The following is a 27,173-nucleotide window of genomic DNA, read 5'->3' as shown; positions in this document are numbered from 1 at the left end:
GCAAATAAATAAAGTTACACCAAAATTAACGAATCTTATTAGTAGTATTAGATGGTTAGTGCTCGATTTCAAATCCCTTTAGAGGTTGATCGAGATGTGGTATCACAAATAAAGCTGCAGAAATAATTTCAATTTATTGCAGCAATAAAAAAGGACTTACTTCAGGGTTGCGGTGAATCTAGATAAATATTTCGAATGAATTATTGATTTTCACCTTAAAAAAATGCAAATCCTGGTAGTTTTTGATGAGATATTATCCAAGGGAAGTATTCAAAACCGAAACGTCATTGTGACAATAGGTACTCGATAAAATCTGACAAAGGCATTGTTGTCTTTTAATTGCTAAGCAATTAACTTTCATTTCAGAACTTTGACTATTTATTTAATTATTACAACAATAAAATGGTGCAAAAGCTCCCAAACAGCGGGGCACCATTTAAAATGTTTATCTTTGAGTAAACGATTCATGTTGGGAAAAAATGGTATTAAGGTTTTCGACCATATTTTCCCTCAGAAACTCCCCCTGAGATTCTTGGGAGATCATTCCCTAACACCTTGTATATTAGATAATATAATAAAGCAGACTTAATAAAAGCTATTATTAAAGCTGAAGAGCAATTACATAAGGACATAAAAAACGGAAAAAAATCAATAATGCTTTTGCGGAATTCAGAAATATTTTCATTTGACGATGATTTATTTGCTAAACCAAAGAAAAAGAGAGTTAAGAAAATCAAGTGTGACATATGTGGAAAATACATCAAAAGCACCCGAATGCAGCTACATAAAGAGAAAGAAAACAAAAAGAACCTAAAAACATTTCAGTTTGATGACGATATATTTGCTAAACCAAAAAAAATTTGAGTAAAGAAGATAAAATGTGATATGTGTAGGACATAATTATATCGAGGAAACTCGAATACATTTGCATAAATTAAAACATGATTTGAATAGTCGTCGTTTGCTCGAATTACGTAATAAGGTATAAGATACATTAAAAGATACCATAAGGCAGAATTGATAAACGAGATTATTAATGCTGAAGAGCAATTTAAAATAAAAAGAGAAAACAAGAAGAGCTTGGAAATATTTCCATTTAATGATGCCATATTTTCTAAACCGAAAAAAAAAGAGTAAAAAAGATCAAGTGTGATGAATGCGGAAATATAGTTTGTCTCAATTCTAAATTTCCACCACCTGTTGAATTATGTTGGCAAAATAGAAATATTGCTAAATTGGGGATTCTTAATAAACACAGTTGGCAATATAATTATTTCACAAACATGATTCGTAAACATTAAAATTGATTCATGAGTTTATTTTGCTTTTAGAATTTGATTTTCTACCTACTTACTTGCTGCATTTTAAAAAAGGTTTTCGTTCTTGTCCTTTATTCTAAAATTTTAAGTTTTAAAAACGGAAATTGACAGATAACCTAACAAATAAAATCTGACGCATTTTTCACCAAACAGTGTTGCCGGTTGTATTTTCAACGTAGAATGCAGTGTTGGTGGAAATTTAGAACTGAGACAGACTTTAGTAGTTTATTTGACGAGTTTGTGTGTAAATTGGGCCTTTTTTGGCACGCGTGGGCTATTTTAAAACGCGAGTGAAACGAGTTGAATACAACGTTTTTTTGTTCGACGAGCCCCTTAAAGGCTCCAAATCGCTTAAAACCTTTAAAATTAGCTTGACGTTTCGTTTTGACAAGTTGTGACATTTATCAAAATCCGTTCACATAGGAGAAAATTCTCAAATTCTGACAGTGTCGAACAAAAAATATATTACGGAAAGTCGAATGCAGTTGCATAAAGCAAGACATAATCCAGAGCCAGATTTTATTTTAGTTCAGGTTGCTTTTAAGGGAAGATTATTAACGTATCGACATAATAATCTAGAAGAAGGTATAGATATAGAAACATACGTGGATATGATAAAAGAAAAGGCTATTGAAATAATTATAAATGTTTTAAATCTCCATAAAAATATTAATAAAATTAATTTAGAGATGGAATGCGAGTTTATGAAACTGGAAAATGAAGACTTTACCATGATACATACATTTCAGTTACTAAATGTTATACTAAGAGAAAAAGATGGTCTGGGGGAATACTGGGATGAACAAAAGGATTTATTTATATCAAGATGTGATGAACTGCAAGAAAAGGGATCTGGATGGACTTTGAAGAATATAAATTATTTGCGCATTAATATAAATAAATATACACCTTTAAGGGGAAATTCATATGTAGAATTACCCAAGTGGATTAAAGATAAAAAAGCTTGTGTTAATGTTAAAAACAACGATAACAAATGCTTTATGTACAGCGTAATATCCTGTTTACATCAAGCAAAAGAACATGTAGATAGACTGAATCATTATAATAAGCCGGAATATATAAATGACTTAAATTTTGAAGGAATAAATTTTCCTGTCAAAATCCAGGACATACCTAAATTTGAATCAGATAATAAAATTAATGTTACCGTGTTTAGTTACGAAGAACAAACATTTTATCCTTTGTATCATAATAACAAGCAATTCTATGAAATGAATATCGATTTACTATACTTTGGAAATGAAGAGAAAAATCATTATTGTTGGATCAAGAATTTGAGTCGATTGTTAAATGATCAGTTGGAAGTAAATAGAAGCAAAAAATATTTCTGTAGAAGATGTTTAAACTACTCGGCTAGAACTGAAGATGCTTTAAAAAAACATCAAAAGGTGTGCTTTAGTAATGAACCATGTGTTCCGAATATGCCTGAAGATAATATATTACAATTTAAAAATATTCAAAGAATGTTAAGACATCCGTATGTAATTTATTCCGATTTTGAATCTATTCTGAAACCTATTCATACATGCAAACCAAATCCTGAATCATCATATACTCATAAAACACAATTTCATATTCCATGTGGTTATGGATTATACGTTAAGAGTGCTTATAATAATATTGATAACCCATTGGAAATTTACAGAGGAGAGGAAAGTGATAAATGTTTTATAAAAAGAATAACTGAACATGCCAGAACAATATACTATAAGTTGTTAAAAGAAAATAAACCCATAAAAGATATCGAACTAGGAGAATACAGGCCAAGTCACATAAGGTTTATTTCTGAATTTATTTTGTACGCAACCAAGAATACTAATTACGCTGACCACTTGATACCATTTATAATGTGATTTTATTTAGTAATCCACGTAGGTATGTAATTTGGCTAAAAATGTCAAAATGACAGTTGATGAATTTAATTTTTGATTTCATTAATCAGAACAGGAAAACGTCATTGTGACATTTTTAGCCAAATTACATACCTACGTTGATTACTAAATTAAATCACATTATAAATGGTATCAAGTAGTCAGCGTCATTAGTATTTTTGGTTGCGTACAAAATAAATTCGGAAATAACCCTTATGTGACTTGCCCTGTATAAAAAAACAAAAATTTGTTATATTTGTGAAAATGTGTTTTCTGTAGAAAACCCAAAAGTAATAGATCATGATCACTACACTGGAAAATATAGAGGAGTTGCTTGTAGAAAATGCAATTTGAAATATAGACAACCATTGTTTATTCCAATTTTGTTTCATAATTTCAGTCTTTACGATTGTCATTTGTTTATAAAAAATCTTTTTTTTTTCTCTCTTGTTCCCAATTGTTCCGATTTGTTCTCTTTTGTTCCGGATTGTTCCTGTTTGTTCTCATTTGTTCTCGTTTTACATCCAACTGAATTTAGTCCCATATTTATGGAATTTCTGGAAATATTTTTAGATCTGCAAAAATCTGTTTTTGTTAGTTTTTTATTTACGGTCGAATTGAGATATTCAATGGCAAAATTACGATTTCTCATTTGAGTTACTTCATTGATATTTTTTGGTATATTTAATTTTTTATCTAATCCCGTGGGATAAATGACACTTATCCCACTCATTTGAGTGGAATAAGGAACTTCATTACCGGACGCATTTCATTACTCCACTCAGTGGGATAAGTGAGCTTCATTACCCCACTCAGTGGGATAAGTAAGTTATTATTCCACTGAGTGGTGTAATGAAACTGGCGGAAATAAATAAGATTTACCTTTTTTTTTAATTCGGGGCGGTCTTAGATAAAATTTTGTACATAACACGTGGGCTAAAGCATATTACAGGAAACTCGTGTGATTACAGATGAACTCGGGCTAACGCCCTCGTCATCTGCAATCTTCACACTCGAGTCCTGTAATATTGCTTTTATCCCACTAATTGTGTAAATAACTATTATCTTGAGTAAAAGATTTGTAACTATTTTTAAATTGTTGTAGTTTAGATGGTTGTCTTGTTTTTAATGATGTATAATATTCTGCTACAATTTTGTTCTCTTTAGTATTGGTCATTTTTAAATTTATTTAAAAAAAATTATTAATCATTAAATATAATGTGCCATTGATGTTACAAAGATTAGTACCTGATGGAATAATTTCCATAGATTGGGCGACTCTGTTATGTTTAGTTTAGTATGGTAAAGAGTAAATGATTTTTAAAATGTTGACAAATGAAATCACAATCGGAAAAATCTTCAAAACTCGCAGTTAATACATTTTGTCGATTTTGACTAATTTATCACTTGATCGACAAAATGTAATTATTCTAATTTAATAAATATTTATATTTAATAATATTTATTTGGATTTAATCTCTCAATTCAAAGTAACCAACCTTAGGCATTCAAAATAACTTTTGAAAATTCTAGTTACACACAACATGAAAAACGTTATTTCCCTAAAAGTTCGAATTCTAGGGAGTAATCCATTTTTGACACGAGAGTGTTAAAAGTGATTTTATTTTGTTCGTGGGGTTGGTCAACTCGCTGCGCTCGTTTCCCAATCTACCTCACTTGCAAAATAAAATCTCACTTTTAACACTTACATCATAAATAACTATTTTGTATTATGTTTAGGTCTCCAGATTGTTTTACATTATTCTTATTGTTTCTAGCCGATGAGTTATCATCTAGAAAAAAGAGCAAGAATGGAAGGAGGAAGTGCAAATGAGGTACAAAGAAAGGCAAGTTTAATAAATGTAGTCTCATACCTGTTTATGTAGCATTTCTGTTCTTGCACGGTTATGTGATATATGTTTTTATCTTTTCAGAGCACATCACCAAAGAAAATATGTAATTTGTCCACACAATCATTTAGTGAAATCATACACGTTGCTGCCTTTGTGGATAAGACGCTATTTATTAAAGCCTTTCTTGAAGGACATAAAGTGGTAGCAGCTTTGGCCCCTCGCCGCTTTGGGAAATCAACAAACATGGACATGGTGAAAGAATTCCTAACAGGGAACAAAAAACTCTTCCAAGACAATCAATTAAAAATATGGCAAGAGCAAAGGTTTTTTTTTGATAAGTACTGCCAAGAGAATCCTGTCATATACGTGGACTTTAAAAATATCTCTGGTATAACTGAAGATGAACTCCTTCAATCATTAAAGCATCTCATTTACTGTGCATTTAATGAACATCAGTATCTTGTGAAAAAGATCGATGGAAAATATTCTTGGTCAGATACGAAATTGGAGGTTGTGGACTGTATTGAAGAATTTGAGAAGTATTGGAAAACTTCTGAAAATTTAAGTCGAAATGATGTGATTAATGGATTGAAGCGCTTATCTCGCTGTTTACATGTGTACCATAACAAACTCGTTTATGTATTAATTGATGAATACGATTCTCCTATCATGAACATCATCGTCAAGCAATCAACTTCAAATAATGATGTTCTGGACGAAACCATCGATGTTATCGGTTGCCTCATGTCCACTACGTTCAAAAACAACGAACATCTCAACAGAGGGTTAATAAATGCCTGTGTCCCCGTCGCAGAACAAGTTTTATCTAGCGACGCGAACAACATCGAGTATTATCAGTTTTTGAGTGACCCCAGATTTTCTCCTTATTTTGGATTTACAGATATAGAAGTGAAGAGTCTGTTTGAAAAAGAAGAATTTGTTGCTTTTAATAATGACCAAGTAAAAAAGTGGTACAATGGTTATAAATTAGTGGATGATAAAGGGGACTATGCCATTTATAGCTGTTATTCAGTTTTAAAATATTTGAGCACAAGTCACGAAATGAAGAAACCATGCTTTGACAATTACTGGGTTGACTCGGCCAGCATCACTCACCTAAAACATCTGTTTGGATATAATCGCATTCGTAAATTGATTGAAGATCTTATTGATGGAGAAGAGATCGAAATAATAGCCATTCAAAAATTTTCGAAAGAAAACATAATTGACTTACTAAACTTGGTTCATCAAGAACTTAAATCTATATATATGTCAGATGAACATCTTTTCCTCCAATTTTTGACCGAAAATGGATACTTGAATGTTTTACGCACTAGCCCTGATAATCAAACAATCACCATTCGGATTCCAAATCAAGAAATTAGGACGTTGTTGCGGGGAAAATGTTATGATGTAGAATTGTTTTCAAAAAAACACCAGCTTTTAGATGAAAATATTGAGGGTTATTTGGCTGCATTAGAATCAGTGCTAACAAGAGAAGACAAAAATGTATTTACTGAATATGCAAAGGCTGTCTCTAAATTGTTTGATGGAGCCATAATGCCCCAAAACGAGGACGAATTTTATTGTATTCTCTTTGTTTTGGCATATAATGTTAAATTTTATATAGTTCGCAGTGAACTAAGCATCTCCCGAAGAAAATCTAAAGGAAGACCGCCTCATCTTGATTTGCTTATGATTTTGAATGAAGCTGGCTTGATTGTGGAATTAAAATTTGCCGACCAATCATCAGAGGCCGCTCTTTCTCAAATTACAACGCGACAGTATGAATCAAGCTTCGACAACTACAAAAATGTCACAAAGAAAATTCTTATGGGTTTGCATATGACTAAAGAAGGGAAAGTTAGTCTGACTTACACTATTGGCGATTCACCTCCAGAAACTGTTACCAGCCATGAATAGACTTTTGATGGCACAGACGTCTTTTTTTATTTGTATTGCCATTGTATTACCGTTGTTAAATGAATACAATAATTTTAATGGTGTTTTTAGCGTTTACATTTTTATAAACACAATAGAACTGCATGAGTCTGTGTTGTGAATTTAGCTTTAGGCAACTTTGGGAGTTTCTGGTGTTCCTTTAGTTGGTGGTAAGGTTATTTTTAATATCATAAATAGTGGGTGAAGAGAATTTTATGGATTTAGAGGAATCTTTCGGTTTGTTCGTATTAGGATAATTAATTTTTATTTTTATGGTTTAAATAGAATTATTTTTTTAAATATGTTTTTTTCTTTTTTGGTTTGTTTATTTTTTATTAATTTAGATTGCTTAATTTAGAGCGTAGTACTGAAGATACCAAAGTGGTTTTTAATTTCTAAAGATTTTTAATTTTTCTCAACTATAAAAATTAGAAATATAATCATAGGCTTAATTTTAAAATATTTCTTTAATTGGGATTTTTCCATTTTTAACTTACCCGACCAAAGGTGGGTAAGTTATTGTGATCGGTCCAAAATTTCGAATTACTAATTTCATCAGATCTTTGCGTTTTGAGGTCCCCTGAACACGTTTATGAAGTTTTTAGAATGATGTCTGTCTGTCCCACTTCGTTCTCCCACGATTACTCAAAAACGCTTTGACCGATTGCTTTCAAATTTGACCAACACAAACTTACCCATGGTCTCTCGAGTTGAAAAGCTTTTGGTGTCAATCGGATCACGGGGGGTGGAAGAGGGTGAGGGTAGGTCGAAAAAATAATAAGGGAACATGGAAATTTGACTTTACCGTTTGAAAGAGCATGTGTTTTTATGTCGGAAACGATGTTTATCATTTGCGGATTTTGCAAATATGGCGGACTTATAAAATTATTTACGTCTTCATAGATCGACGGCGATAACTGCTGAAACTTTTAACAAAATAATCTCGGATCTTGCCATTGGAAATAACTCTGTAATAGTGACTACCGAATAGAGTTTGGTGCAATCCGACTACGAGGGGAGGAAGAGGGTGGGGGTTGCTCGAAGAAATAATGAGGTGACATGGAAATTTGACATTACCAGTTGAAAGGGCATGTGTTTTTATGTTGGAAATGATATTTACTATTTGTGAGAATTAGAAGACGACTTATGTGGGTTAACACGGACAAGGTAGGTATCTTGGGTTAATTCAGGTTGGTTTAAATCACGACCTGCTAGATAGTCCGAGTGTCTATAGCGGCCTGGGCATAGAGCGAAAAATCCTATTCTCATGATTCTGACATTTGGGGTTGTTTTCGGGGGTTGCTGTTAGCAACTAACTGTCATGCTATCAAATGTGTGACAACGTCATGTGCATCGTGACAATTTAGACATGCAGTCCACACTCCACACTCATGTATCTGCATGATGCATGCAGTCATACGTAGTTGTCCCGTGATAAATGATACTTTACTTGTAATTACATTTTGGATATTCTAAATTGGCAGAAGCAAGATGTTGCGCACTGGTCCACTGGTTTGGTTTTGCGGAAGGGACAAAGTTTCGGCGCCGCGTTTTTTGAAAATATCTTGGTCAGTGGCGAGTACAAATTCATAGAATAATAATTGTCCAAAATTATATAATTACATTCAAAACTGTACAAAACTTAAAGTATACTTTCCACTCATTTCCACCAAGAATGGCACGGATTAATTAAGCAAATATAATTGTTTTGTTATGGACCCATCTTCATCTGAAATGACCCGTTTAGGAAATAATGTACCCACTGCAAATCCAAGATTGAGATTATAATTTTAATATTATTCCACAAATAGGTTTACAACTAACGGAACTTGTTGTTGCTGCATTTACCGCAGTATCAGTTCTAATATGATAAAAAAGCCACTTTAAACACTAACAGCAAAATACTAAAAACCAGAAACACCAAGCAGAAGTAGCTGCAACTAAATTAATAACATTTTTGTTATTAAAGTTACTTTTAAACTGTGAGGCTCTTGACATTGCACTTTGACAACTTCACTGAATTCATTACATTTGTTTGTGAGGTTATGATTATTTAGTGACATTCCCCCCTAAAGTGGCGCCGTGGAGATCACAGGCATTAAACCATCAATACGGCGCGGCGGTGGCATAAACATACCCGACATAACCTAATTTTTTTTAAATGTCGTGTCAACTTAAAACATCCGGTTAGTGCCAATTACGAAACAGAAAAACACCAATATTTTTCAATTGTTTCATTGCCAACACACTCAGTCATTGTTGATCACGCTGTACATTACTGTTAGGGATTTTTTTTTTTGTATTGCAATGAAAGTGTTTTATTTTTTCTAATATTGAACATTCAAAGCGGACGTTTTGAATTTGTCAAAATATTTGACACTGTCACATTATAATTATTGAAAAAAATACGATCAAGTAGCGATATCATGGAGGCCACAGGCAGGGTTATAAAGAGAAAATTGCTTCACTTTAGAAATAAAACAAAGTGTTCACCGGTGTTTTAAAAACATTTGGGAAGTAAATGGTCCAAATTTGGGGAAGATGCCAGTTTATCGAATGGTTGAGGAAATTTTTGCCGTAAGTTGATAAATCCACTTTTAATTTAAATTGATCTATTTAAAATGTTAGCTTCAGTCTCCTACAGATATCTGAAGGAAAAATACGGAGTAATTTCTGGATCGGGGGCACAGGCACAGAATGGAAACGACGCACGATGGAACAGTGAAGAAATATTTGCGCCGTTGTGCGCTTTTTTTAATTACAAGACCGCCGGTCTTCAGGCTTGACTTGAGAGGGTCTGCTCCTGAGCACTATTCATTTTGAATGTATCATGCTTCCACTCTGTGTCCTGCTCTGAAATCTTTTCGTTAAAATCTGTTTATGTTTATTAAGGTACACCTACTTGTTGGTTTCAATGCCGGTATTTAATATTAACCTGTAGAATACCATATTTTAAGTAAAATATTCAAAACTAGTTTACTTTGCTTGATTGCGGGACTCGATTAGAGATTTGTAAAAAATGACAATAATCGTACATTATAACCTTCAAAATATACATACCTAACCTGAATTATTATCTGACATTGCGTTTACAGTAGAAAAAAGTTGTATCCTATTACACCACAAAAGTTACTAAAATCACTAGATTTAGTTGTGTATATTGAAAATGGATGGAGTTTAGCTAAACAACGAATGAAAAAAATTGGTATAGTTTGTCCAGCGAGAGATTGGTTGACATAAAAATCACTAAATTCTACGCAGAGAAAGTAGTACCTAGCGCGCGTAAAATTTGAAATATATCCTTCAAGCAAATATTAAGAAAAATTAAAAAAAAAATCATAACGTCATCATGGTAGTTTTCTGTACCAAATCTGCGTAAAAGAACTTCTTTTTTTGTTACACTTTTTACTGAATTCTTTTTCGATAAAATGTTGATCTTATCTCAATTTGTGTGTACTGTACGGTTGTACCGTATTGTTTTTGCCAAATATGGAAAGAAGATTGCATTTAAGTGAATTTGAAGTGAATAGGGCTATTGGAATGCTTGAAGACGGTCCCGCCAAGCAGAAGTAGCCCAAAATTTTGGGGTTAGCCAGAGTATTGTAAGTAAACTGTGGAATCGGTTTGCTGAGACAAATTCTGGTAGATAACGGCCCAGAAGTGAAAGACTGCGAAGTACAACAGCTCCACACGATCGTTATCTGCTTCTAACAAGAGAAGGCATCCTTTCTATCGAGCGTTACAAGTATGAAATGCCTTGCGACATGCTGGTGGACCAACAATTCACGTTCAAACAGTAAGAAATCGATCAAAAGGATTTGGTTTAGACAATTTTTGTCCATACATAGCACCTCTATTAACACTAGCTGATCATGCAGCGTGTTTAGAGTGGACAAGAAAACATAAAAATTGGGTAGTGGAATGGGACTTTGTTCTGGTTGGAGATTAATCACGATTTGGTCTTCATAGCGATAGTGGTCCTGTACGAGGTTCAGTGACGGCTCGTTAGGGGCGGCAGAGTCGGCCGGGCCGTACCACACAAAATTACGAATTTTATTTTCATATTTTCTGATAAAAAAATGTTTACGTTATTTTTCTTCAAACCCAAATAACAATTTACATGTCTGTCTCGTACCTAATTACATTGTACTGTGTACGGTATCTTCTGTAAATATGTACACATATTGACATATTAGTATAAATACCTAAACGCATCCCAAGAACCGTACACAATAAGGATTGCCAGATCGCCCGAATCTATCCGCCAGTACCGCTCGGGCTGTGACGTCACTGTGATACCTCAACCATTCCGATATATAAGTTCGTGAATCCGCAGCGCAGAATCAGGCCGTCATATTGTTTATTACATTATCATTGGCTATTTTTAAATTAAATTTAAATACTCTAGACCAATTTACAGAAGCGAAATTAAGTTAATCGTAATCAAATGTGAAATTAATTGAAGACGTGATCAGATCTAACCAATCGAAGTTTCGGATTCATGGGTTTTTTGCGCATTAATTTAATTCGAATTAAATATTTAATTCTTTTTCTATAAACTGGCCATAAGTAATCTATTCATAGAAATAAGATAACATGCTTAAAATTAAAGCAACTGTAATTTTTTCAGTAATTTGATACAATATTACTAAATATATAGTTATAGTTACTATATAGTATGTAAGTACCTACATACTTATTAATTCTGTGGGTTTAAATCACTTAGTTATTTTGCTTAGCTTTCGTCTCTTTGTTCTAGATAAGTCTGTTTCCGTACTTTTTCTTTTCATCGTTTTAGCATGTTTAGCTTTCAAATTATTAAAGTTCACCCGAATTATTGTCCTTAGTTTGCTAAAATCTTGTACCATATTAAACGGAATATTATTTTCTTTTTTGAAGATTTTTACAGCCAGATGTCTTACAATTCCGGGTCCTTTGCGAAATGATTCGCCGTGATGAGTCTGAAAATAGTAGTTCCATTTTTTAATTTTTTTCAGCCAATGATCAGATGGTTTTATTAGTCCTCCGTATGAAAGTTGTTGCACCCATGAAGGTGCTTTGTCCGCTTTTAATTTGTGGGTGAACTGTCCTAAATTAGGTATTTTATCTTTATATTTCTTGGCCATATAACCCGCAATGTACTCTAAGGCATCGTCTGTGATTTCTTGAGACGTTGGACTGAAATCAGGAGTTGTCATTGACTCATTTGAGGAATTTGAAGAGGAGAACGATGAAAAACTTTTCAATTCAGTAGATTCGCTGGCTTCTTCAAAAATTACATTAATTTTCGCCGTTTCCAAAACTTTTGGAACTATATATTCATCTGTAGTCTTGGATTCAGTATTGACCTTTGAACCAAGAATACCAGGATTTTTGCCAAGCATTATCATCCGAATTCGGTATATAGCTGCTAGGGGGCTCGGATGTTCATCAGGTCCTCCTCTGCTCCTAATTTGGAAAAAGAAATTTTCCAAGCTATCTTGATTCAATCTGTGTGTGCATATATACTTTATATCTAATTTTGATTTCATGTCATAAAATAAGTTTTTGAGAGATTTCATTGAAATAATCATTCCCTTTTGGAATGTTTGAAGAGCATTCTTTCCAATAGCTCTGATACTTGAAATCCTTTGAATCATGTTGTCCAGGTGTTTTTCTTGATTTTCCAAAGATACTCCATAAGCATTTTTAGTTGGAACTTTTCCTTTAGCACAGTAACTGTTAAATATATCGAACCACAAATTGATATCACTGATAAAATTTCCCAACGTCTCCGCCATTTGCTTATCAGTTCCTGGTTTATAACGTAAAAGACATGTTGAAACAGTATTTGACAAAAGCTGGGCTGCTAGCCTAACATTTTGACGTTGACTTTTTTGACAATCCAAATGTTTCTGACTAACTTTCCAATTAGGTCTAACTTCGGTATCTGTTATTGACACTAATGCCTGCAAAGGAGTTTTATTTATTACCGATCCATCCTCTAATACAAATCCCACGTCGAGAAGCCAATTACGAATTAATTTGAGTAAGTGTGGAGCATCTGCAAACATGTAGATGTTGTTTTTTGTTATAGGATGTTCAAATGAAGTGTTATCTGCATTAATTCCTAATTCCTTCCATAATCCCATATTACTTGCTCCACAATCGCTTACGCAAGCCACAACGTTATAGGAAATTCTGTGCAGTTCATTGACAATAGTAAGTAATATCTCCTTAGTTATTTTTTGGTCAAAAGCTATATACAATGGTTGCTTCCACTGAGCAAATAGACCTCTGGCCATTACAACTTGCATTTGGTTGTGAGGTCCTAACACTTCATCTTTAGATGTATCGTATTCCTGGACTGACTTCACTTTGACTTCATCAAACTGAATAACAACAGTTTTTTCAAATTCTGAGAACGACTCTCCGACAAGACTTAACATTAGCAAAACATCTTTCAAAATTCCTTGACTGACATCAATTTGAGAAGCCCATTTTCTTAAAGACGATAATGAGGGTAAGGGATAGTGAAGTTTATTTCTCAGATAGAGATAACATTTCTTACTATAATATCTCAATGTAAATGCTACAGCTTGCTCATCTCGCGTCCAATTAATTCGCTTTTTCTTTTTAGACAACAAAGCTATTTGATTGTCAGTGAGCACTTTTTTTAAGAGAATTAGAGACTTTTCTGAATTTTTTGATTTTGGACTTCTGCAGCTCTTAGTTTTATAATATTTCAATTGATCTCTGAGTCCTTTAAGTTTTTTTCCAAAAGTTTTTTTCATTTCAATATGCTCTGATTTCAAATCATTAAATTTTTTCAGTAGTTGATCGTACTTTTCATTTTCTGATTTAGCTAGTGAAGTTGTAGGAGGGCACTCTAGAGGTGAGTTATCATTATCTAATCTCAAATTGGTCTCATTATTGCAGTCAGTTATGATGAGCTTCTCTACTTCTTGATGTCTTTGTCTTTTGAGAAGTCTTCTAAAGCGATCAGAATCGGTATTTGAAGTTGTGGTAGAAGCGCTTTTGCTTGGCAGCCCCACTGTTGGAACTGCTGTTTTTTTTAATTTTTTTCTTAAAGGTAACCCTAAAATTAAAAAAAAGCATTCAAATATACTAACTTCAAGTACAATGAAAGTCTGTATTATTTAAATATAGGTTTAAATGTGCTTTTATATTTGGCTCAAACAAAGATAAAATTATTATTTTTTTACCTAGCAATTCATTCTGTAAGTCCCGTTCGTAATCTGTTTCGACAAAATGTTTCGAACAAATCCTACTCGTTTCTGGATTCAATTTATCTTCTCTCTTGCACCTGTTAATCCATTCATTTCTCATTGTTTGAGACACCATATCTTTAGGTTTTGGAAAAGAGTGAAAAATTATATCTTGTCCCTCTTGTCCAGTACCTTTTTTTGTTTTATGGTTATTTTTGCAACCAAAGACTGCGCATCTTACTCCCGGCATTATGATTTATGACCCACTTCTGTAGGTAATATTTAATAACAACGTGGGAATACATAAATTTATACTTTTCTTACCTTATCCGCTGTATGTATATAAGTGTAGTATTAAATTATAAAGTACAAACTAAAAGTATCTTCAAGATCTTATAAACACAACATACGTCTTCTTTGCACTAAACTACTCACTAATAAAAAATGCTCTACGATTAATTAATTAAAACGAAAATCTGTCAACACAGGAAGTAACACCCAATAAAAAAACACGCGACAATATAGCGATCTTGACGACAGTCACTTCTTTATTAGCGCAACAAACGTGAAGATTGTGGAGAATATAACGCTCTCCCGAATGTGAACAAAGCATCGAGGTATCATGGTGACGTCACAGCCAGTCATCCGCTGGCGAATGTTGGAACATAGGGAACTGGCTATCCTTCTTAGTTTACGGTTCTTGAACGCATCCAGGATAGTTTTGAAAAAAAATGTGTGTGTAAATAAAACTCCGCTTAATAAACGCAAAATTCTTCTGGACATAAATTATGATGTCTGTTCGCCTTCATCGTTTTTTTTTAATTGCCTCAGTAAAGATCAATTTAAATTAGGTGTTGAAGTTAAAGTTATTTTTTCACCATTACAAAAATTAAATGCATATGAATATTTACAAAGCTACGACGATAATAGACAAAGCCCTTCCTAGGCTCCTGCGGCAAGTGTTTATTAAATAATAAATACATTTACGATGTATATGAGAAATATTTTTAAGCGCATTCGAAGAAATCATTCGGCTCTGATTCGGCCAAGGAAGGGTCGGCCAGTGACGGATTTGCCGAGTGCAACACAGAGTGCGGTTTTGAAACGATGAATACATTCAGAAATACGTCCAGCTGTCTCGTCTCACCAATCTTAACTTATGTTGTTGTAACCATATAATTATAAAGAAATATAATGCGCCTTAGCTATAGTCTATTTTTTAATCAAAGAACCACGACCTGTTGATTTAGGTTTGTAAATATAAAATTTTACTAAATTTAGGGAATTTAATGATATCTATTGGCTATACCAGCCAATGTCTGTCATTTTTAATGTCCTTGAAAGTACGTAAACTCGCAGCTAAAGTTTAAACGTGTTATTAAACATGCTTAGCAAAGTAAGACATTTATTAAACTCTCAAATTAGTTGTTATTAGTCGTTATTAACTTTATTAACATGCTGCGCTACTAATATCTCTAATAACCTCAATTTTTATATGATGAGATTTTTCACCCTATGTCAAAAGTGTACAATGTTGTCAGCTCTATTTTGGGTGTGAATTGCGGTGTTGTGGCTCTTTGATTAAAAAATAAACTATACCTTCCCTATGCGTAGAAAGTCTTGCGGTCTGGCCATCTAAGTGAAACAAAACACAAGTGTGATCTTACTCTTTGAGATTGCCCACAAGTGCGCATGAGTAGTGCAGTACAGCGATATGTTTTTTGTCTCATAATGTTGGCAAGAAAAATTGGGCACAAGGCGCATTATATCTCTTTATAGTTATATGGTTGTAACTTGTAACGGATAGCTTAGCTCGTTTCACAGAAACCCGGCCAGTGTTAATTTTGCCGGAGTACATACACTATTACGGATATTACTATCAAGTAATTGTGCAGTGCTTATCAACATAATTACTGGCGTCTCGCCTCCGCATTTTGACTTTGTTGTGTATTATGTTCTGTGTCAATGTTAAGGAATTTCCTCACGATATGACATGAGTACAATTATATACCTTTTCCGACGACCACTATGCAATGTGGCACATTTCACACAGTTTTCCCTTAGTGAAAATTTAAAATTGCAAACGATTTCAACACGAACACGAACGAACAGCCTAACCGTGTACAATGAAAAATTTGAGAAATCTGATTGGCCGACAGCTGTGCGTTTTTATATTGTAGGTACACGGGCCGATGATTAACGATGTCTATCTCCGCGCAACGGCATAATTATTTTGTCCGCAGCTCTGTCGAATAATATTTGAAGTTTGAAGGGACGCCGAATATTAGCGTTTTTTTTTGTGGTCGTCGGAAAAATATCGTGTATACCACGTGTTGAAAATTCGATTTCACACTCGTTTGCTTAAGCCACGCGCCTACGGCTTGTGGCTCAATTCTGCAAACTCGTGTGAAATCTTTCATTTTCAACTCTTGATATACAATATACTATTTTGAATTTCAACTACCAATGTGTTCCCTAAATCCAGAATTTTTAAATTTTTAAAAAGAGATTGCGGTACTATTCCCGTTGCTGAAATTGTAAGTGGTAAAATAGAAATTTTTTCTAAACTCCAAAGATTTCTCATAGCAACGGAGAGCTCTAAATATTTATTAATTTTTGTGTTATATGTCTGTGTTATATTATGGGAATTTGGAACAGCTATATCTAAAAGATATCCTTGCTTTTGTTGTTTATTTAAAATAATAATGTCTGGTCTGTTATGCTGAATGTGAATGTCAGTTAAAACTGTGCGATCAAAATATAATTTGTAATTGTCATTTTCCAAACAACTTTCTGGTTTATAAATATAATGTGGTTGTGTATCCTTTAATAAGTTGAATTTAACTGCTAAATTCATGTGTATAATTTTAGCGAATATATCATGACGTTTTTTATATTCGTTTTGAGCCAAAACGGTGAAAGAAGAAATGATGTGTTCAATGGTTTCCCCTTCAGTTCCGCAAATTCTACATTTATCGATGATCGACTGTAAACTAACTATATTTAATATGTATATTATTTACATAAAACAATGGAAAAGGAACAAAACTCGAAAGTAACTTAATTTTAAACAGCATAAAGGAGTGATAACTAAAGGACATACCTAAATGTGTGGATAGGTATGTAGGTACAGTTGCGGCCGTTGAAAACTCAGACACTTTGACAACGCCAAACTTTCGGCTTTGAAAGTGACGTTACTCAAAATGTCACTCAAACATTATCCACATTAATTTCTCTCGCAATGGCTCTTATACTCACACCGTCCCTCAGTCAAACACATTTTTGCAAATCAGATAATTGCGGTATTTCAAAAGTTATAAGGCATTCACGATCTTTTTGGGACCGAGTTGGCTATGACCATCTGGTGATTTTGTTGGCAGTACCTCGGTGATAACTAAATCCCCTAAAGGAAATTGACACTTTTTGTGTTAGGTTAGGTTGTTTTCTGTTTAAGGTTATATTTTCTGAGTAGGTACATTGTTGCCGGATCTCTTAAATCTGGTCTGCATTTTTAAATTAAATTAAATCGTTTAATAAACATTTTTTATCGTAATAAAATTATTTTGGCAATTTTGACTGTTCCTTTGACAAAAACTTTTATTATTTTTACACACTTAATAAATCATTTAGGTTCTTACGAATATTAAAATAATAAATATGGCAACGCGGTGGCAAGAAAATGTCGAACAGACACTGACAGAAAAAAAAAATTGCATGCGTTGCATCACTGAGTCAGTTAGTCCAACATGAAAAGAAAAAATCATAGCCAACTCGGTCCCAAAAAGATCGTGAATGCCTAATACGCGCGATTCTGCCCTACTATGTCAAATACTGACACTGACTTTATAATCCTTGATGAAAATCCTGTTTGCGCTAATCAAATTTCGGAATTTATACAGAGTGTTTGAATCTTTCCTGTCTGAGATTTCAACGGCCGCAACTGTACCTCTTTGGTAGATACGTAGTATTATAATTTTAAAACCTTTCCACTTATGGGTTTATTAGCAATTGATTTTCTTTTTATGGAATCAGTTTTTTGTGAACAACTATTATTTAAAAGTGGTTTCATCAATAATTCTATAATAACTTTACAAATTTTGTCTTTATGTGTGTTACAGATAAAGAGGGAATTACGAATTCAATGTGGAAGTAAAATTGTTACGAGTTGTTTGCAAATATTTTCTTGGGCCAAATATCATAACATTTCTGTGGTGGCAATATTTGCCAATTCTTTAAAAAAACTTACAAACTGATAATTTGGATAAGTCAAACCGCTACGATTTTGAACATTAATTGAACGTAAAAGAGAATCAGGGGTTGAAAAAGACAATATAGGAGAGAGACAACTGTCGCAGTTATGACCAAAAGTTGGCCAGTGACTGCACCGGGCTCTCAGGGGGTTTTCGGGGCATAGGGTGTGGGTTCAAAAAAATGAAAAATGGGCGCCAGGCAACTTGCTTTTGAGCTTGTTTCAAACTTGTCCAGTTGCCGGGACAAGTGCTCTGATTTTACCCGTCTAGGGAGTACGAACAGATACTCATGGAAGATAAAATTAAAATTGGTTTATTCGGTCTAAAGCGGAAATCTCACACAAAAATGTTGTGCCGTTTTAGCACTGGTTCACACGAGTGTGATAGCGGTTCGCATGTAACCAAATGAAGAAATATGAAATATGCGGAACCAGTACTTTTAGATGATCTTAGAAATTATGTGGTCTTAACCAGAAAAGCTTTTCGTTTTACCGAAATTATCTTAAATTAACAAGATGTTCTAAGACGAGTAATGAATGGTTTTAAAATTATTGAAAGGAGACCCTCCCGAACCTTCAACTTCCTCCTGTAAATGCGAATGAAATGAACCCAAGGTCGAGGCTTAGATTTCACCTTGACGAAAAATGAAAATTGATTCCTACAGGAAGGGGTGAAGTCGGTTAAGCTCCAAAATTGAAATTGATTGCAAAAAAAACGTTGACAAAAATTCTTACAGTTTTTTAAATACAAAAAAATTTTCAACAAGTGCAGAAATTGTTTAACTGAGAAGCGGGAAATTCGAGGCGCTCAAAAATTTGAAATTGTCCGCTATAAAAGTGTGGCGACTTATCTTATGTCAGGTGGTTGCGTGTCCTCGAAGTGCGTTATTTCGGCTTGCGGTACGGTTCTTTACATGAAGGCGTCACGGCGTGACCTTGATGGATTCTTTATTCGAACGGTGTGTGGTCTGGCGATGACCACCCTAAAGAACGACGACTGGCCCTAAGGAACAATGTGGCTCTCGACGACCCTAACGAACGATGTGGCTCTCGACCACCCTAACGAACGATGTGGCTCTCGACCACCCTAACGAACGATGTGGCTCTCGACCACCCTAACGAACGACCCCTAACGAATTGACGTAATTACCTTTCCGCTGAAAGGGGTTGCTCCACGATAAATCGAAGGAGGACCTCCCGGTACCTACTCCTTCACGGTACAGTAACGGTAATTGGCTCGAACTACCCCTAATAGACGAAAGTTAGTGAAGTGAATTCGCTAATGAACGATAATTACCTCTATCTCGCTAGACGACGAGGGGTTTCTCGACCACGGTAAACGGTAACGGTAGCGGTACGGTAACTTTCGGGCTCCTCGACGGCCTCGAACAGGGCCGGACGGTGGCATGAGGCAGAGAGGCGACTGCCTCACTAGACGGGAATCAGGGGCGCATTTTTGAGTTTACTATTTATTCAGAATAATAAAGAAATCCTAAACCAATTTAAGATCTATTCTAATATTCTAATAGCAAGGGCTCCGCGAAATACGAATAGGTTGGCCTGTGCTACTATGCCTTTTTATTGTTTAAAATGTGAAATGTGCCGACACTGCCACCGATAAAGGCGGCTTTAGCGGCTGATGATCTAGACCAAAAGAGTTCGAGGAAGTGCACGTGTGAGGGGCGGCCGCCAGCAGTGTTTTCTTATTGCAATTCTTGTGACACCTTTATCTTTTGTAGTTTTTTTTTTTTACTATGTTACCATATATCTTAGTGGTAGTTTGTAAAAAGAAAAGTCAGTCGAAGTCAGTCTGTTCGAGTAGTGAGGTCGAGTTAATTAAGTAGTGTGTGTACTTTTTGTTAATTAGTTAATAATTGCCTATACCAACAAAATTTGATCTTATTTTTGCAAGGTTGGTGTGGTTATAGGTACCTAACTGTTTTTTATTCTAAATAGAAATTAATTTCTTTAGAAAATGGACAAAAAAAGAATCAAACTGTCGGGTCATCAATTTAGACTAAAGAGAAGAAAGGAAATGCTTCTAAAACAAAAGCAATCGGAGAGTATGTTGGGATTTTTAACCTCAAGATCCCACACTTCCGATAATACGCAATCTGTAAGTATTCGTTCAGAAACTAATGATGAAACAGACCAAATGGTAGAAGAAAAAATTAATGAAATTGAAAAAATTCAAACGGATGACGAAGCGGATAAAAAAGTCCAAGATACTGAAGAAATTGACGAAAGTAAAAACGACAAAAATAAAACCATAGATAGCGAAGAAGAGATGAAAAGTGATGACGACAATAAACATGCAAATCCTGTCGCAACCACATCCAAATTTGACCCGGATCCCGGAACTTGGAATCGCAACAACATAGGTCATGGTACCCGACAGATGTTGGTAGAAAAAGGACCCCTGCAAATCAAAAATCGTGATTTTCCAAGAAATAGCCAAGGACGTTGTTTTACGGAAGCACTTTATACAAAACTTCTGAAGAATGGAGATCAAGTGACAAGACCATGGCTGTTATATTCCATTCAAAATGACTCTGTGTATTGTTTTTGTTGTTTTTTGTTTGGAGATCAATCTATATCTTGGAAAAAGGAAGGATATTCTGATTGGAAAAATGTCCATCGATATTTAGAGCAACACGAAAAAAGTGCAGGCCACATGAAAGCTTTTGTGAAGTGGAGAGAGCTAGATCAAAGACTAAAATGCGGCAAAACTATCGATGCTGTCCAACAGGCACAGCAAAACATTCAAATAAAATTTTGGCGGAATATTATTAAGAGAATAATTGCTGTCGTTCAAATGTTAACTTCTCAAAACTTAGCTTTCAGAGGCTCAAGTGACCGTTTGTTCGAAAAAAATAACGGAAATTTTTTAAAATGCATAGAAATGTTATCAAAATTTGATCCTATTTTGGAAGAGCATCTTCGGAAAGTGCAGCTGCAGAGGGATTGTAAGAAGTGGTCAGTTTCTTATTTGAGTAAAACAATTCAAGATGAACTGATTGAGCAGATGGCTGAAAACGTAAAACAGAAAATAATTGCTTTGATCAAAGATGCCAAATATTATTCGGTGATTATGGATTGTACCCCGGATATCAGCAGAGTCGAGCAGCTATCCCTAATTATTCGAATAGTCTGTTTAGACCCTAAGACCAATGAATTTATACCTGAAGAATTTTTTATTGGCTTTTTCCCGGTGACTGACAGCAGTGGTGCAGGATTAACTGAACTGTTAATGGAAAAGTTAAAAGTCTTGGGACTTAATGTGCAATATATCCGCGGTCAGGGTTATGACAACGGAGCAAATATGAAGGGCATTAGATCGGGGGTACAACGTAGACTTCTTCTGGAAAACCCAAGGGCATTTTTTGTTCCCTGCGGTTGTCATTCTTTAAATTTAGTTCTCAATGATGCTGCTTCAGAGTCTGGACAATTAGTAGGTTTCTTTTCAACAGTTCAAGAATTGTTCACATTTTTTTCTGCATCAACGGCACGGTGGAATGTATTGAAAAATCATATAACACATATAACATTAAAGCCGTTGAGCACAACGCGATGGTCCAGTAGAATAGATGCTTTGACACCTTTAAGATATCAAATGGGGGAGATTTATGATGCTTTAGTAGAAATAAGAACAACTTCTAAAGACGCCGAAGCCAAAGCTAAAGCGGAAGGACTCGCTAGATCAATGAAGAAATTTCAATTCATTTGCAGCGTCATTATTTGGTATGAGATCTTGTTTAAAGTGGATAAGGTATCTAAAACTATGCAATCGCCCAAGATAGATATCACGCAATGCATTTGTATGCTAGAAAATACTAAACAATTTTTAAATGATTATAGAAGGGATGGTACGGGGTTTAATCAAATGCTTGTTACAGCTAGAGAGCTTGCAGAAGAAATGGACACCTCCTCCGCATTCGAAAGTATTGAACCAATTAGGCCACGAAGAAAAAAGCGTCAATTTGATTATGAGGCTCTTGACCAACCAATTCTAGATGCTGAAAAGCAATTTGAGACAGGATTTGTTAATGTTTTACTGGATGTAGCAATTCAGTCGATAGAAAACCGTTTTCAACTAATGAAAAGCCACGGTGATAATTTTTCTATGTTTTACGATATCGCTGGCATAAAATTCAAAGATGTACACTATGTAGAAAAAGTGTGCAGCGATTTACAGATTCTGCTAACCGATGGCGCACATTCCGATGTAAGCGGTGTTGACTTGAAAGATGAGGTTATTGATGTCAGTCAACATTTGCAATCGTCAATGACACCCCTTGAAGTGTACAACCACTTGTTTAAAACAGGATTAGAAACATTGTACCCAAACACCATTATTGTTTTGAAGATACTACTTACCACGCCTGTAACTGTTGCTGGAGGTGAAAGAAGCTTTTCCAAACTTAAATTAATAAAAACATATTTAAGATCGAGGTTGTCACAGGAAAAACTTAATAGTTTGGCCATTCTAGCAATAGAGTCGGAATTAGCTTCCACTATTGACTACGATAATATGATCGACGATTTTGCGAAAACTAAATGTCGCCGTGTGTCCTTTCTTTAATTTCAATTTTTTTGTTGTACCTACTTATTAGTTTTTAATTGCATTCAACAGAGGTTTGTTTTTCGTTTTCTACTAGTTAAAAATTATTAAAAATGCAGTTTTGGAGGAGTAGTTGTGTTATTGATATTATATTATCATTTTTTAATTAATCAGTTATGAAATTGGTTTTTGGGGCGCGACATTTGAAGTTTGCCTCACTTGTTTTAAAACCACAGTCCGGCCCTGGCCCCGAAGGCTGGCAGCGCCGGACGATAAGCGCCATGGCGTTCGGCAATCCGCCCTCGGGGATGATTGCGGATCCCGAACGCCACGCACGTGATTCGCAGCTCGCGACTTGCGGCACAGCCGCCCGCTCGGCGGTCGCCGACCGAGTCCCCTGATTTCCGCTCGCGATCGGGTTTTTTGGTTACCCTCGTTTCTAGGAGAGCTCACACGAAAGATCTCGACCTTATTCCGTTGGGCGATAAGGCGTTCCGGTAATTGTACTAACAGCGCATCCCGATGACTACTTCCGGCGGTACTACACTTGCGCGCTAAATGACAGATGGTCGATCATGGCGCCGGTTTGTTTACGTTGGAAATCACCGATCGGAAAATTCAGATGTTGAAGCGGTAACGTGTCGGTGAGTCCGCGCGTAATTCACGATAGACGTTGCTTCCAGAATTTGATTCAAAAACGATATCCGCAGATGATCCCGATGCGCTTAGGACCCGCCGAGATACGACTACGCTTGCGACACAGCGTGATCCTGACGTGTCCTCACAAAACGGACCATAAGCGAACGACGATACGGCTGGCACCAAGACTCTACAAAAAAAAACTCTCAAAAATGAAACCGCGTAAGAAACAAACGAAAACCGAAAGTGAAACTGAAAGAAAACTGAAAGTGAACCGATAAACAAAAAATGAACCCTGAACCGATAAACTAAAATTTGTTCTGATTGACGACACAAACAAAATTGAATGATCTCGAAATGAGCGTCCCGAAAAAGGTTACGGCAGGGTGGGCGCGTCGCGACGTCATGTGCCTTGCGTTATCTTGCTAGTTCCTGATTTTCGAACAGCGATCTAATTGTCCCGCGAGCATAAGTAGGACCTCTTGGCCTCCTACCCCGGCCAAAACGAATAGTGGCAATTTGACCTGCTACACAGTGAAATATTTCATTTAATGTTTTTACAATATACCCTGCTATGGAAGCAACAGAAGCTGCATATATGGTGTTACTGCGATTAAAAATAATAATTGGTTTGTTCGATACCTCCCTAGAAAGTGGGTCTGTATCCATGGTTACCAGTGAGTGAAGGTTCCACTTTCGCTCACGCATAATTGAAATTCGATTTTATGAAAAAGAATTTGTATATTGAAAATAATTACATACGAATAATAACTAAACGTTATTCACGTGGAGTTGAACATTTCATGGTCAATAACTATTACTTAAATTTCGAATTTTCTCCAACAGTCGAAAGAGTAGTATCAAGTCCGGTTCACATTTTTCCGTCAAACTGACAAAAAAACACGGTTTCCCCATCAACCCATAAAGATTTATGTTAAAAATTTTGCAACAGATGGGGCTAGTTACCAAACGATTTTTTTAGGTTAGCTGAATCAACTTTAGACCCTTATTGGGACGGCCGTATGGAGCGCAGCGGAAGCTAGATGAAGTTGGCCATGTATCGTTTATTGCTTTATGGTCCATTGAACCCATTAAATTTTATTACAAAAATGTGTAAGCTTTTTAATATCACAAAATAAAAAAACTCAAATTTAGTAAGTTGTGTTACAAAAACAAATTATACTTAAAAAAAATACCCGAGGGTCTACCTAATAATATTTTTAGACAATGTAAAATCGTAACGATTAGGATGTGAATGAAGTTTTGATAACATTATGTCTAGTATTCAATTAGATATGCAAACTAAAAAAAATCAACTAAAAATCTAAAAGTATTGTTAATAATGTAGGTCGACCTTTCATAATAAACTCACACTGGACTTTAAAAAAGCTTTAATAAAAAAATACAAATAATTCTAGACGGTTTTTCATGAAGACAACTAGGTAACAATAATGATTAATGACATTGTTAGTTGCCTACCGTTGAATACTACAATAAGAATAAGAACAATTTCTATAACGGAAAAAAAATGTTTTTCTATAATTGATTCAAAAAATTGAAATTCACGCATAGTTATCTGTGCCTGAAGTGGGTCATTTTCTAACGTGTATTTTTTTTTGCATTGTTAGTAAGATCGAAACCATAGAAACCATACAAAACAGTGTGTGAAATGCAATTTCACGCATACGACTATTTCTGTTTTTCATTTCACGCACTGTTTTTTATTAGTTACCTAGCAACATGGTCACTGCATTGAAACTTCAGAGTTCCTTCAAAAATTTGAATTTTTAATTTCAATTTTTTGAATCAATTATAGAAAAAATATTGTTTATATTTCGTGCGCGAAGATGTTTTTGTGCATTCAAAGGCTTATACTGCCTCGACCTTCGTCTCGGCGTAAAAGACCTTTTCATGCACAAAAAACACTCTCTTCGCGCACTTAATATAAAAATAACTATTTTATAGTAAATCCGTTTTTTTAAACAGGTAGGCCGATGTGTCAGCGTATTTTTGAAGGATGTTTATAGACCATACCAACGCTCGACCATCGACCGTCTTCTGTTTAATAAAAACGCTCAAAAGTCAAAATGCGTTATTCGTTATTAAATTTAAGGCTCCAGTGGAGTAAAATAAAATTCCAGTTTCGAGGAATGTGGGTTGTATACTCTGCAAATTTTGACGGGTGTCAATCAATTTGCCGGGGGTCCTTCGAGCAGAAGTTATGTCACAAAATGCATGCACTTTCTGTCAGGTACAAATGCCAACACAAACGACGGCCAACAAACCCGTTCCCGTTATCCCATAAACCATTATTTGGGAATACTCGCACTACAAATACGGTAAAAGAAATTTTGTATTCAGAAAAATCATTCATTCGAACTTCTGTGACAAAACAAAGCGACAGAAAAATTGGAGTATATTATCGGGTTGAATGTTAAAAGTTGTGCCATGTTTATTGATAAATATAAATCATTTTTAGCAACGAGATGGATTAATAAATTCGGATGCAATTCTTGTAATAAAGTGACCATATTCCAGACGTGAATTAACAATTGATTTATTTAACGATGGATCATGAAAACCATATAAAATTAAAAACATCGCATCCTTATTATAATTAGGTACGAGTACCACAAATATCATCAATCGTGATATTTGTTACTTCGTTGTTTATATACTGCTACGAAAGAGAAAATCAATTCTGATTTAAAATATTGCATAATTAAAAGGGACGATGGATTCTGGCATGAAATTGATAAATTGGAAATTGAAAATCACTTAAAAACATTTTATTTTGGGACTTTCTTCCAGAATTAGTGGATCCTAGACATCAAAGAGGTCAGCCAAATACTAAAAAAATAGTTATAATTTTGCATTGTTAATATTTTAAAATTAACTCAATTCGAATTTTTATTCATTTAGATAAGGCGTTAAAAATCTATTTTTTTATTTTTATTAAAATAATAAAAAGAAATTAATTAATGAAAGTTGATGATGATAAGTTGGTAATCTGAAAAAATTGTAGTAAGTAATAACACTATGTCGATGTCGATATTCTCTACCTTCTTGTTTACCTGCAATATTTTTGGTAAACATTTGGAAGGGTCGTTTCACTTATTATACCTGCATCTTTCATATTGTAGGTAAAAAAAAACATTTACAAATTGTTCGTGAAGTTTTGCATTTTGTCCTGTGCACTAAGAAGTTACTTGAATATTTACAAGAAAAATATTGATAATCTTCGAGGATTTTAATAGGGCCCATTATGGTCGTATGAATCCAGATATTGCCAGTAATCGGCTGGCTTAGAAACCACTGGAGATTATATTCTGAATCAATTCCAATTTTAACAATGGGGCAATGCAATAATGACGAGTGAGAGAGGCTAAGAAATAATAGGTTAACTGCTAGTAACTTTGGAAGAATAATAAATATGAAAATTACCACGGACACTGCAAATACGATAATAGTTATTTATTTAACGAGTTCGTGTGTAATTTGGGCTTTTTTG

At 34.6% G+C, this 27,173-nt stretch overlaps 1 protein-coding gene and 4 long non-coding RNA genes across 7 annotated transcripts in view; 2 read left to right on the top strand and 3 right to left on the bottom strand.

Moving 5' to 3' along the window:
* Positions 1 to 7,070, top strand: part of LOC138129023 (uncharacterized) — a 34,998-nt gene extending 27,928 nt beyond the window's left edge. For both annotated transcript variants that reach the window (XM_069045277.1, XM_069045278.1), the window contains 2 exons: positions 4,990 to 5,058; positions 5,146 to 7,070. In XM_069045277.1, the coding sequence (XP_068901378.1) occupies positions 4,990 to 5,058; positions 5,146 to 6,987 (1,911 nt within the window). In that variant the 3' untranslated portion in view covers positions 6,988 to 7,070. The remainder of the gene's footprint in view (positions 1 to 4,989; positions 5,059 to 5,145) is intronic.
* A 1,536-nt stretch (positions 7,071 to 8,606) lies between these two features.
* On the bottom strand, positions 8,607 to 10,329 carry LOC138129048 (uncharacterized). Of its 2 annotated transcripts, XR_011159044.1 has the most exons (3): positions 9,908 to 10,329; positions 8,823 to 9,858; positions 8,607 to 8,767 (listed from the first exon to the last, which is right to left on the bottom strand). It is a non-coding gene; the product is annotated as an uncharacterized lncRNA (long non-coding RNA). The 2 variants fall into 2 exon arrangements; XR_011159043.1 differs by having other exon boundaries at positions 8,607 to 9,858.
* A 1,276-nt stretch (positions 10,330 to 11,605) lies between these two features.
* On the bottom strand, positions 11,606 to 14,894 carry LOC138129038 (uncharacterized). The gene is made up of 3 exons (XR_011159034.1): positions 14,538 to 14,894; positions 14,211 to 14,482; positions 11,606 to 14,083 (listed from the first exon to the last, which is right to left on the bottom strand). It is a non-coding gene; the product is annotated as an uncharacterized lncRNA (long non-coding RNA).
* Positions 14,895 to 19,188: 4,294 nt separating this feature from the next.
* On the bottom strand, positions 19,189 to 19,846 carry LOC138129043 (uncharacterized). The gene is made up of 2 exons (XR_011159039.1): positions 19,760 to 19,846; positions 19,189 to 19,710 (listed from the first exon to the last, which is right to left on the bottom strand). It is a non-coding gene; the product is annotated as an uncharacterized lncRNA (long non-coding RNA).
* Positions 19,847 to 23,477: 3,631 nt separating this feature from the next.
* Positions 23,478 to 26,137, top strand: LOC138129046 (uncharacterized). The gene is made up of 2 exons (XR_011159042.1): positions 23,478 to 23,667; positions 23,734 to 26,137. It is a non-coding gene; the product is annotated as an uncharacterized lncRNA (long non-coding RNA).
* Positions 26,138 to 27,173: the final 1,036 nt, after the last annotated feature.

Source organism: Tenebrio molitor, chromosome 4, assembly GCF_963966145.1.
Source record: "Tenebrio molitor chromosome 4, icTenMoli1.1, whole genome shotgun sequence".
Classification (NCBI taxonomy): domain Eukaryota; kingdom Metazoa; phylum Arthropoda; class Insecta; order Coleoptera; family Tenebrionidae; genus Tenebrio; species Tenebrio molitor.
Note: the sequence above shows the minus strand (reverse complement) of the source record. Positions and strands in the feature narration are given on the sequence as shown.